Consider the following 12771-nt stretch of genomic DNA (forward strand, 5'->3'; position numbering starts at 1 on the left):
GCCAGGAGTCTAATTAGGACTAAAAAAGAAGTCAGGTCTCTGCTCGGCCTTGAAGAACTTGACATTTGTACTCTGTGAAGCCATCTTGAAGTAATTATGATAGAACTTTGTCATGTTAACTTTGCCTTTTTTTGTAGCAAATCTTGTGTCAATGTGACTGCACAGCATATGCCAATCCAGCAAAGCAGATGGCGTGCACACGCATAACGGAACATACAAGGCACATTTATCACCTTGCTGCGTATAAAAACACACAAGCTTGTGCGGAAAAGCTTTAAATAGATACAGCGATGTAATTATATGCCAGTAGGCAAGAGATGTCTCTCTTCTTGCACAAAATATCATTCCTCACATGCTCTTTCATTGCAGTTTAAAAAAAAAAGCGTGACGCGCGGAGCTATTTTATTGACACGAGAACATGCTTGCTAATACATCATAGCAACCCCGGATGCCATGCAAATTTGGGCAGGATTGGGCATCAGATTAGCGCAATCTGATTGGTCAATCCTTCCTTTCCTCGTGAAATATGTGCGGGGGTCAACCAGAAAAACTGAAAGTTGCCATGATGACACAACGAATTGTCTGGCACTACATGTACTTTAAAATCTAAAATAATGAAATTCCTGAAAATAACTATCAACAGCATTAATGTACTGGACACCTGCATGTGACGGACAAAACAATATAAGAGTGTTCAGTGCACAGTCAAGGGGATAATGGGGCCTGTTGACAATTTCAAATGAATTCACCCCCAGTCACCTCATTTAATGAAACCAAAAACCATCATTGGTTGCATGTTGTGTTTAAGGACCTCCTCGACCATACGGCACTTCCAAGCCATGGCAAAGCCAGCCTGAGCTCGGACTGACAAGCAGCCCCTTCGGGGTAGAACCACCCGAGGACTCATTTAGCTGGAAAACAAAACGATTGACTTTCCATTTTAATGTTGTCCCATTTTGACATTATCCCAGGCAAAATAAAAACCACAACCCCCCCTGGACTCCCCCCCACCCCTGCCTTGTTTCCATGGACACGTCATGAGAGAAGTTCCCCAGCTGGCTCCTTCTGCCTGCTTGAATAGCAAGTGAAGAGGTTATTTATATGACCTGTTCTCATGTGCACGCTCTTTAATTGCTCACCACTAATTAATTTATTAATCCGTTACGGTTTGATTGATAGCAACCTGATGGATGCTGCACCATTATGTCACCATATAATGACTCGGTACCATTTTCGCAATGGTGTAACGATCCAACACTACGCATCCATTCTTATACAGCCTATCATCAATAGGGTGAGTTGGAGCCTATTTTAGCTGACTTTATGCGAACCAATCGCATAGCTCATACAAACAAGCAACCATTCACACTCACAGTCACACCTACGGACATCGACTTAAAACAATAAATATGAAGTTGATTGGAAAATCTCTACTTTTGGGGTAAGACTTGTAGAAGAAGCATTGTAATGTCAGTAATGAAATGCACAAAAGTTGGCATATTTATTTATTTATTTTTTTCTTTCTATCTTTATTCAGAGCCATATGGACGTAATACATTCACTATTGACTCCCAGAAGGTTGGAGCTGAGAAACAATTGTTTTGTTTTGTTTAATGTATAAATAGTAATTGTGAAGGTATTTTAGTATATACTATTAGCTCAGTGATTGGCTTGCAATTAGATAATTGCTCTCGTACCTAAGGCCAATACTTCTCAAAAAGGTGGCCGATATATAGTTTTTAACGTGTGTGGTTGTTGCGCCACCCACAGGCATAAAAGCGAACTACAAAATTGAATTTTCTGTCGCTGGTATTTTTCCCCCCGAGCAATAAGGGGCGATACTTTGCCGTCTAATTCCTTACCACTCGTCTCACAAAACAAACAACGAGAAGAAGAATCAGAAGGCATTCTGCTATTTGGCACCCATCTACGAACGTGCCTTCCAAATATGCCAACAATGTTCAAATAATTGCACATTTGACACGCTCTCTACATGGAATGTCACCCCGCGCTCGCCATGGCGGACTATCGTTCCTTTTTGGACCTGGACGTCTCGGCTGAACACGACCGGCGCCCTTTTTTCGGCTCCTGTTTATGTAGCTAGCGTTAGCCACCTCGGCTAACACCAGCGCTCTGTGACCGAAAGGCAAGCCGGAGTTGGTGCGTCGCTATGCGGCATTCGAGCGCAAAGTGAGCCGACTCCGGACGGAGAACACAGTCGCCACCCAAGACGGACCGAGTGAGCGTGCCCGTTGTTTTAAAAATCCCCAGAAGGGTCTCATAGTTCTCGGTATGTTATTTCAAAAGTGTAGCGAGAAACCGTAGTAACAATGTTATTATGCCTGGTGATGGGTTAGTTAATTCCGCTAGGGGTTGATCGAGCGATGGAGCGCCGCTGAAGTTCTCCCTTGACTCGGGCTAGGGGGCGAAGGTGAGGGGACAATCATGTCGTGTAAAGCCGCCACCAAGGACAAGAAGACGAGCTTCGGCAAGAAGCTGTTCAGGCGAGGCTCGGTGCGCTCCGTGGGCAGTTTTATGAGCAGAGTCCTGAGGACACTCACAGCCTTGTCCCACTTTGGATCCGAAGTGCAAACCGACGACGACAAGGATGACGGAGGCTTCTCCGCCTTTCACTCCGGACTTAAAGACGCACCCTTGGACGACGGGGACCTCGGGCTGTACCTCTCCGGCGACAGGATACCTGGCGTGGCCGGCCTGAAGAACCACGGCAATACCTGCTTCATGAATGCTATTCTGCAGTGCCTCAGCAACACCGAGCTGTTTGCCGAGTATCTGGTCCTGGAGCACTACAGGGAAGACGAAGCGAACCAGGAGGACAAACCAAAGACAAATGGCGTCCATCTGCAGAAGAAAAGTCCCACGACCAAGGGGGAAGTGACGGAGCAATTGTCTGGACTTGTTCGGGCTTTATGGACTTTTGAGTACACACCCCAGCACAGTCGAGACTTTAAGGTAAGGTTGAAATTAGCCAATTGGCTGATTTATTTTAAATGATCAACATTTATAAACTTGTCAATCAATGTAATAAATAATGTAAATTGAGTGAATACATATCAGATGCTAAAATAATCTGATCCTTACTTTCTTCCATCTGATATGAAATTAGATTTTTTTTTGCCAGTCATCTGTATTTTTTTTTGTATTGTTCCTCATATTTTTGGGTACACTGAGCAGTGTGAATCCAAACAAGACTAAACGCACCCCAAACGTCTGTTGCAGAACGCAGTGTCCAAGAACGCCACGCAGTTTAAAGGGAATGCTCAGCACGATGCCCAAGAGTTCCTGCTTTGGCTGCTGGACCGAGTGCACGAGGACCTCAACACCGTCAATCCCATCGGCAGGCCAACATTGAGGGTGAGGTTATGACACGGTAATATACCGTGTCCATTCATGTCAGTACAACAGCCCAAAAGAAACTTGAATGGGACATACGAGAATGTTTGCCTGCCACGCCTGCGGTATTTATGACTTTCGGTTTTGCCCTCATCGAAAACACGCTTGTGCTTGTTCAGCCACCCATCGACGAAGATGACCAAACCACGGAAGGACCCTCCCCGCCTCTTTCCGCTGGCTCCTTTGTGCAGGAGCTCTTCCAGGCTCAGTACAGGTAAAATGTCGGTCACGTTCCTCGTCATGCGTCTACAATGTGAGTTGACTTGTTTTTTTTTGTTTTTGTTTTTTTTAAGGTCTTCCCTCACCTGCCCCCATTGCCAAAAACAGAGTAATACATTTGACCCCTTCCTGTGCATCTCCTTGCCCATCCCACTGCCACACACGCGGTAAGTATACAAATGCAGGTGGGAAAGTTGTGGACCCCACAATACATCTTGGGAAAAATAGTGACAATAGTCGCTTGGCAAGCAAAATATCCCACGACGTTTTGCTCCGATACAGGAAAACCAAAGTGGCCAAAATGGCATCAATCTTTCTGTGGACCATATTTGATATTTTAAATACCACTGCTGCATATGGTTCACTTTCTGAAAATGCTAAATAGTGAATAGTGTTGGCAACGAGTGGCTTACTGTAATTCTAACTTTACTATTGCGCGAGGTTTGTGAAGCGTGACGATGGTGTGTTCAGACTTTCGTACAAATTAGGGCTTATGTCGTCGGAACAGAACCCCCTTAAAATAAATGAACCCGTTTTGTTTTCCAGGCCGCTCTACGTCACAGTGGTCTACCAGGGGAAGTACTCTCACTGTCTGCGGATCGGAGTGGCCGTGCCCCTCAACAGTACCGTGTACCGCCTCCGAGATGCCGTGTCGCGTGAGACCAAGATGCCAATGGACCAGGTGTGACTTCTGCTTCCCGACCGCCAAATGTGACCGGCCGGCTTGGACTCGCGCGCACACTTACTTGCTCGCTTGTTGTAGTTCATTCTGACCGAGATGTACTACGACGGCTTTCATCGTTCCTTTTGCGACGACGACGACGACCTGGACATCATCCAAGAAAGCGACTCCATCTTTGCCTTCGAGACGCCGGAGACATTTAAATTGGAGAACCTACGCACAAAAAGAGGCAACTCCTTTTTTTTTTCTTTTCTTATCTCACACAGATCAACACTTGGGTTCATTCATATTGCATGTTTCAAGTGAAACCATTTTGACTTTTTCTTCCGATATGCGTCACGGCGGCAGAAAAAAAAACCTACAATTGACTTTCTACAGGAAGTCTTCTGGCCAACCTGAATCACAATAACCTGAAGTACGGCGTGGAAAACGGTCGCACGCCGTCTTTCATGCAGGGGGCCTTGACTCCTTTAGCGTCCCCAAATAAGAAGTTGGCTCCGGAGAAAATGATCCTCCTGGTGTGCAACAGAGCCTGCACCGGCCACCAAGCAAAAAGGTAAACCGAGCATCTGTGCTGTGACGCAACCTTGACAAAAGAAGTGTCGTTTTTTGTTTGTTTTGTTTTTTTTACTCGATTTTGGGTTTAAAAGTATCCAAATAACGCTTGACCGAGAACTACGATATCTTAGGATGAAGAGTTACGGCATCACTAACGGCTGATGATGTTGATTTTTGTTGCTTCAGATTTGGTTTGCCTTTTGTACTGTACATGGAGCGGACAGCCACCTGGGACACCTTGCAGAAGGAGATTCTGGAGAAAATGCGACATCTTTTGCGACCTGGGGTCTTCATTCAAGTAGGAAATGAATTATTTTTTTTTTTTTTGTGGATTGGATGCATTGCGGAGCTTTGTGAAACAATCTCCACACACAGGTGGGGCCTTTCAGTCTCCGTGTGGTCGGTGTGGTCGGGATCACATACCTCCTCCCTCAAGACGAGCGACCGCTTTGTCACCCCACAGTGGACAGGTGAGTTCTACAATTTGCCGTCTCCAATTTCACGTCAAGGAAAACACTCATATCATCAATCACTCCCGCAAAAAAAAAAAAGTTCTCGTCTCGCATCACGGTTCAGTGGCATGCCCGAGCGTGCCTGTTGAAATCCCAGTTTAACCAGTTTTTTTTTTTCTTCCTGCACTAAAGCAAGCTAAAACACAACTCAAGCGCAAATATGCAGCAGTCAAAAGCATCGTTGAATATTTGTCCTGAGGGGAGATGTCATGATAAATTCCGTGAACTTTGAACACATGCCTCTGTTGCTTCGTCAAACGCACGGCTTTGCACACACTTAAATCATTTAACCATCCATTAATTAGTGGTGTTGTTTTGTTGGTGGGGGTTTCAGAGCGTACAAATCCTGTGGACAGGGTGGGCCGCCCCACGTCAAGATTGTGGTGGAGTGGGACAAAGAGACCAAAGACTAGTAAGTGGAGTCTTGTTTTGTCATCCACATGATGAAAGTTACAACTAACACAATAAGAGAACATTTTCCCGGAGCTACTTTGATAAGTGCACACTAAAAAATTGCGGCCAAGAGGTCAAATATGTCCGCTACTCTGAGACATTTGAATATGTTAACAGACTGGCATAACGAAAGGACATTTATCTTTGGCGGAAAGCGGCCTTGGAATCAAGCAAAGATGAATTGGCCTCGGCCAGCTTTTGTCATATTTAAACTTAATTAAACACAGAAGACCACGAGCAAATTGATTATTTATTTTTTTTTAACCGCAGTCTGTTCGGACACACGGAGGAGGAGTACATCCCTGACGCCGAGAGCGTGTACCTGCACCGAGAACAGCACCACCAGCCGCAGGCCTGCACGCTGGCTCAGTGTTTCCAGCTCTACACTAAAGAGGAGCAGGTAAAGCCTCAGGATAGGCGCAATAAATCATTCGTTGGCACTTGGATGAGGCCAAATGCGATCACTCAAGCATTGACCAGAACTTTGTGGCAATCGAAAGTTAGCAGGAAGACAGCCCAAGTTTTCATGTGAGAACATTATTAACGACGAAGTGACGGCTTTTCGTACCTTTGACAATTCTGCGCAACACCGACGACAAATAAACGGAACGTTTGTTCGCCACAGCGGCGGGTGCCCCTTTGGAGGCATACATTTAGCTGGAATTTGACGTTAGTTTGTGACATTTCTTTAGTTGGAAGCTTTACCACCACAGTCTTATCTGCTTGTATGCCTTGAATTTGAACAAGTCGGAGTAATCCTGAGAATAATTTACTTGGAAATACTTCATAATGAGAAATACTTTGTGTTGTGTTATAAAGTTATCCAATGGAATACAGTTCCTATGGCTCTTTAGATCGGAGCACGCCAACGGGGAGATTTTCTCCATGTTTATCTCGCTGCTCATTGTGACAATAATAACAATTTGACTCCTAATAGCACGTTAGGACGAACGTAGACACGAGAAGCGACGACCGACATAAACATTGTGGCTTCACTCGCCGCTGCTCGAAAGGAATGCAGCGGGGTTAGAAAGAGAGAAAAGGCCAGCAATTTTTTTTTTTAAACCAGCTCGTCCTTGATGGCTGACGCTCGAGTTCTTGTGTGTTTCAGCTGGCCCCGGACGACGCCTGGCGCTGCCCTCATTGCAAAGAGCTGCAACAGGGCCGCATCAAGCTCAGCCTGTGGACGCTGCCTGATGTGCTCATATTGCACCTCAAGAGGTTCAGACAGGTGAACTTTGGACTGTACGCTTATTTACAGAATTCTCCTGATCTCAGGAGCTTCACACTTTACTAGATCACACCAGTGCGCTTTTGTCCTCATCGATTTTGCAGCGCATCCTCACCTCTCTCGCTTCGTTTGCTCGTAGGAGGGCGAGCGCAGGGTGAAGATGCAGAACATGGTGAGATTCCCTCTCATGGGCATGGACATGGCGCCTCACGTGGTGAAGAGAAGCCAGAGCAGCTGGAGCCTCCCCTCGCATTGGTCACCGTGGCGACGACCTTACGGCCTGGGGAGGAACCCCGACGACTTCCTGTATGACCTCTACGCCGTGTGTAACCATCACGGGAGCATGCACGGAGGCCACTACACGGGTAACGCTGACATCGCAGCCTGGGAGTCCGACAACCGGATGGTCGACATCATGTCTTTCTTTTTTTTTAAAAAACATTTCTTGGGTGCGCTCGCAGCCTACTGCAAGAACTCCGTTGACGGTCAGTGGTACTGCTTTGATGACAGCGAGGTCGCACCGGTGGCCGACGACGACGTGTGTCAGCAGACGGCTTACATACTCTTCTACCAACGCAGGACCGCCATTCCCTCTTGGTCGGCCAACAGCTCCGTTGCAGGTCAGTCTGTGGCAGATTATTTGTTGGGGAGAGCGTTCGCAAAGTATTCACAGCACTTGATTCATCCATTTTAGAATTAATCTGTTCAATAATGCGCGGTGAATCCTTCCCTGGATGCACTGAGCTTTGACTTTGACAAAGTGACTCTTGATGATCCGTCTGACAGGCTCTACCAGTTCTTCTTTGTGCGACCACTGGATCAACAGGCTACCCGGAAGCAGACCAGCTAGTCTAGCGTCCGGCGCCTCATCGAGACGCACCTCACTGGCTTCGCTGGCGGAGTCGGTGGAGTTCACTGGAGAGCGTAGTGAAGACGACGGTGAGGTCAAGCTCGGTTTCCCTTTGTTGAGTTTCTGTATTTCTTGATCCTTGGGGTATTTTCACAAAAGAATGTCAAAGACATGTTCTTCAGACACGGGATCGATTCTAAAGCGAGCGTCCAAAACACTAGTTTTGGACTTCAACTCGTGTCAAGATACACTTTTTTTTTATAACGCGTCATATTTCATGAACGTGGTCTCTTCCAATACCAACATTGCTGTAAGAATCAAAAGAAACAGTCATCTCAACCGTATTAAGTCTTTCTCATTACCTTTGGATTGCATTTTTATCATTTTCTTTTGGTCTAAAGACAAAAACAAAGCAATATCCTGTGTCATGATGGACTGCAATGAAGGGCAACGCGATGTGGTTCTCCGCTCTGGCAAAACTCTGCTGCCGTGTCAAACTGAAACAGATGTGAGCAGGGCTTGCTGTTTGCGGCTCACATAATGAGGGGCTCGCGCTGCAGACTGCTGCCTCAGCATATGTCCTTCCCGGGAACGTGTGGCCAGCGCACACACAACCTTATGTCATTTACTATTACCCGTGTTTGGCAACACGCTTACTGCCGTTCTAGTTTTTGACGCAGATATATGAGCTGGAACATGCTGACGCCGTCCATTCAGGGCTGTGCTGTATGTAGCTATTATTTTCTCATATATTTAAAATCGCTATCGAAGTATCTCATTTCTTGTCTTTCTGACATTGTCTCTGTTGCACACAAAGAACAAACACACACACGCAGACATGCTAGGAGCAACATCTGAGTGAGGCGGTTGTGCAATGAGTGCTGTTGAATAAAGGGCTGGGGGGGGGGAGTGCCTTGCTCAAGGGCACCTCAAAAGCTGTCTAGCATTTACCAACAATTCACATTTGTCCATTGCGGGACTCGAAACTTGGCCAAAAGGTCAAGTCCTTTCATATGAGACACACCAGCGCTTGAAAGTGGCTCGGGATCTTCAACCAGCCTTTCTAATCATGTCATAGGTGGGGAAATCCTAAGTGCTACGTAAATTAACCTCCTATTGTTGTAAAGATTTTCTTAGTTGTTTACATTTAATGGAAATGGGCGGGCAGGCCCAACTATTTGTAAGCGAGCCCTTAAAAAGTATTTTTTGCTTTGTAGGTGGTTTCTCCGTTCGACCCTTCGTGAGGAGCATCCAGCGGCAGAGCGTGACCTCCAGGTCGTCCGTAGCCAGCCCGTTAGCGTTCAGCGACAGCGGCGTCAAACCCTCGTGGTCACTCTCGGCCAAGCTCCAAATGCGCTCCAACTCGCCCTCGCGCTTCTCCCTGGACTCGCGTTGCTCGCCGCCCCTTGAGAGAATCGGCGAGTCCTGCGACGACCGCGTGTCCACTTCCTGCTTCGGCAGCTACAGCCGGCATGAGCGCTACTTCGGCAGCAGGACGCCGCTGTCGTCGGTGGAGAGCAACTACGACGAGCAGGACAACAACAAAAGATTCCTGGACATGATGTACTGCCGCGCTCCCACGCCCGTGGAGAAGACGACGGAAAACAACAACCAGATTACAGCCGTAGACCAAAACATTCAAAATGCTCCCTCGAAAGATCAGAAGCGGAAAAGCAGCGTTGGCGGTTTTGCGTCCAAGGCAGAAAGCGCCGGCGCCTCCAAAACCACCAAAGCGGAGCCAGCAAAAACCTCCAAGAAGCGCCTGTGCTCCACCCACAAGCCGTCGCCTTCCGAGACGCCCGCTAGCACACCTGTGAAAGGCAAAAAGACGAGCGCCGCTAAAGAGAAGAGTGACAAGAAAAGCACGTCCACTCCCAGCGGGACACCTTCCAAAACCAAGGAGTCGCTCGCGCCCACGGGCTCCACGCCGCAACATCGGCCGTGCATGCGCTCCACGCCTCAATCGTCAGCGTCGCCCTCTCCGACCGCCAAGAAGAACCTCGGCCTCCATGCGAAAAACCCAGAGAACGCTCGTAAGCGTCAGGTGGAGAGGAGCTACAGTCGGGATTCCGTGGCCAGCGCTCAGCGAGGAAGCGTCACGACGCGCTCTTCCGTCCCCAAGACGACGGACGGCAGCCGGCTAGAGCGGCGGTCCGTGCGCAGCTCCAGCAGCAGCTCCTCCGTCACCAGCCTGCGCTCGCCTAGCGTCTCCAGCAGAGACCCGCAGCGCGCCACTAAGTCAGAGGAGAAAGGCTTGTCCTTCTTCAAAAGCGCCCTGCGACAACGGGAAAGCCGCCGGTCGGCCGACTTGGGCAAGAGCACGCTGCTCTTCAAAAAGGCCTCGGAGAGGACGTGCAAGCAGAACGGACGCGCCAAGGAGGCTGGCGTGGAACAAGCCAAAGCGGCGGACACTGCGGCTTTCCCGCCGCCCGCAGACGTTCCAAAATCGGAGCCCATCAAGCCCGCGGGCTCACTCGGTCGCTCCCTGCTGCACGTCGGCAAGTCCAAGTCTTCCGCCGCCGATGTGAGTCTCAAGTCTCCCGCTCATGGCAAGAAGCCCCTCGAAAGGAAGACGTCTTCCCGGAAGCTGTCGTTGGGCACGCAGTCGCCCGTGCGGGCTACGCAGCGGCCTAAGTGACGCAGCTAACGTACGTAATCCTCTCCCTAAATGCAGCTACTGTACATTCTTTGTGCCTACCTTCTACTCATAGCGATAAATATTCAAACTTAACACATTCACACACCAAAAAAAACATTTGACCCTTTAGAGGAATTCAAATCATCCTCAAGTCTGGATTTACACTGCAGGTCATGTGCTCAAGTCCCAACACATAGATTGCTTCGCGCCCATCTTGGCTGCAAGGAACTAAGATTAAGTCAATTGAGGATCTTCTGCTTCATTTGATATTGTTATCCTGGCAGCACCGTTTGCCCCAAATGTACCGTGCTCAACGCGGCTCACGTTTTGGGCAAACGGTTCGCTAGGCCGCTCTTGAAGCATGCGGTGTAAACCCAGACTTAATGAATGTCTCTCTCCTCCACCACATCTCAAACATTCACAAAAAAAAGCGTTTCATCCCGAGCCGCTTTTTTTTCCCTCATGAATTGAGTAACCAATCAAAATGAACCTTCGTGCGAAAATCTGGAAGAAAAGTGCTTTGAAAAAAAAAAAAAAACATGAAAATCCAACGTAAAATTAAATTTCAAATACCTAACAGCTATTTTTGTTGAAATTTTATGATGGAACTGTCTTTTATAAGATTTTTTTTTTCCTTAAAAGAAGATGAGTTTTGGAACGACACCCTTAAAAAAAACAAAAAAACAAATGCGTCTGTATAAAAAGTAGTCGTGTTTTTATGTCTTTCCAAATGGAAAATGATCTTAAGCGCCTTTTCAACACTCATAACGCAAACTAGTCTACTACTGTATGCATCACGGAGTAGTCATGTTGTATTGTTCTGCACTTTGAGTAGATGACTAGTTTCCTCTCCTCCAGTAACTCACGTAGCGATAACACTAGAAACGTATACATCGTAAGCTTTTTGCGCGTCTTCCCAGCATTGTGTACTTTCATGCCTTCGACTTGCGACTAGAATAAAAGGGTACTTCCGTGTCGCGCGGCTCGACGGCCCTCCACACCTGGTGCTGATAACGGGACGCCGCTCCAATCGGACTGATCGAAGTAAAAGCAGAACGCGGTAGCGCCTCGTCTGCAGCAGATTTCCTAACCTGTCGTACCTCGATCTTTATGTACTTTTGAAATCTTCATCTGCCTGAAAATGTATCCAAAGTGTTCTCATCACATATTTGCTACTTTTAGACTGTGACGTGTGTCCGTATCATATCGCAAATTCACATCAACTATTTTACGTGACTCTTCCTCCGTCCTCGTCAACGTATGGCTCTTTCAAAACTGCAATAAATTTGCCTTTCGGTCGTCTTCAAGTAGCATCGTAACAAATTGCATCGCTAGTAATAATAGTTGCGATTCGTAGCGATGTACGGAAGGGACGCATGTACAGTAAACGCTCAAGCATGCTCGTCATCAACTATGCAAGTCTCTCGTGCTCGAGCATGTCTCAGAATATCACACAGCTTCATTTGCACACGTCACGCACATTATCGTCATTCTATATCATCACATTGTTTACTTTGTGCTCTCCGGGTGCTCCGATACTTAAAATTAAAAAACAAAAAAAATGACAGTTGTACACCAGCAACACTGCGGCTCTGATGTTTTGTTTCTAAAAATGTTGACCACCCCCTAACGAGCATTGTGTATTCATGTGACGCAATCAATAGTTCATTAGTAGTTTATGCAGCGAAATGCAATAACGACAGTAATACATTTCTAGTTTTGTACTATAGTATGACATTCAACCGTGTGGAAATGATGGACGTATGACCGTATTTCACACACTGAATGACAAAAGACCTGCTGGTAATAAATAAAGAAATTGATAACGCTCTTTTTTTCTTTTTAAACTTGCAGTGCTTATATAGTATATATTATATATCGAAAGCCTTGGAAAAGTATCAAATATACTGAATGTTCTGAGAAGCCTTATTTGGGAGAAAATAAGGAGCTGTAGAAGTAATTGAATGTCATTTTGTTTCCGTCAACTGGAATACATTTTCCTTGTTTTTATTATTGTTTTTTTTTTTTAAATAATAAACTGACTTTAATTAAGGACACTAAAATGCTGAATGAAAGCACAGCACGTCTGTAAGTTTTACTCACTTTATTAATAGATTGTACAATCCAGTTTTTAGCATTTTTATTTTGTCCTGCTAGTTTATTACGGACAGCCTTGCAATCTGCCATAATTCCCCTTCCCCTCACCAAGAGTGT

At 46.7% G+C, this 12771-nt stretch overlaps 1 protein-coding gene across 1 annotated transcript; it reads left to right on the forward strand.

The window, feature by feature from the left end:
• Positions 1-1904: 1904 nt before the first annotated feature.
• Positions 1905-11560, forward strand: usp31 (ubiquitin specific peptidase 31). The gene is made up of 16 exons (XM_088316286.1): positions 1905-2973; positions 3241-3375; positions 3534-3628; positions 3708-3800; positions 4180-4315; positions 4397-4544; positions 4694-4871; positions 5060-5171; positions 5249-5343; positions 5720-5797; positions 6109-6238; positions 6950-7069; positions 7209-7434; positions 7531-7689; positions 7856-8008; positions 9137-11560. Exons 1-16 carry the CDS (start codon positions 2446-2448, stop codon positions 10555-10557), a joined length of 3807 nt encoding a protein of 1268 aa, XP_088172412.1. The 5' UTR covers positions 1905-2445; the 3' UTR covers positions 10558-11560.
• The last annotated feature ends 1211 nt before the right edge of the window (positions 11561-12771 follow it).

This window comes from Idiotropiscis lumnitzeri, chromosome 15 (assembly GCF_059441095.1).
Source record: "Idiotropiscis lumnitzeri isolate Australia: NSW breed Sydney's pygmy pipehorse chromosome 15, RoL_Ilum_1.0, whole genome shotgun sequence".
In the NCBI taxonomy this organism is placed as follows: domain Eukaryota; kingdom Metazoa; phylum Chordata; class Actinopteri; order Syngnathiformes; family Syngnathidae; genus Idiotropiscis; species Idiotropiscis lumnitzeri.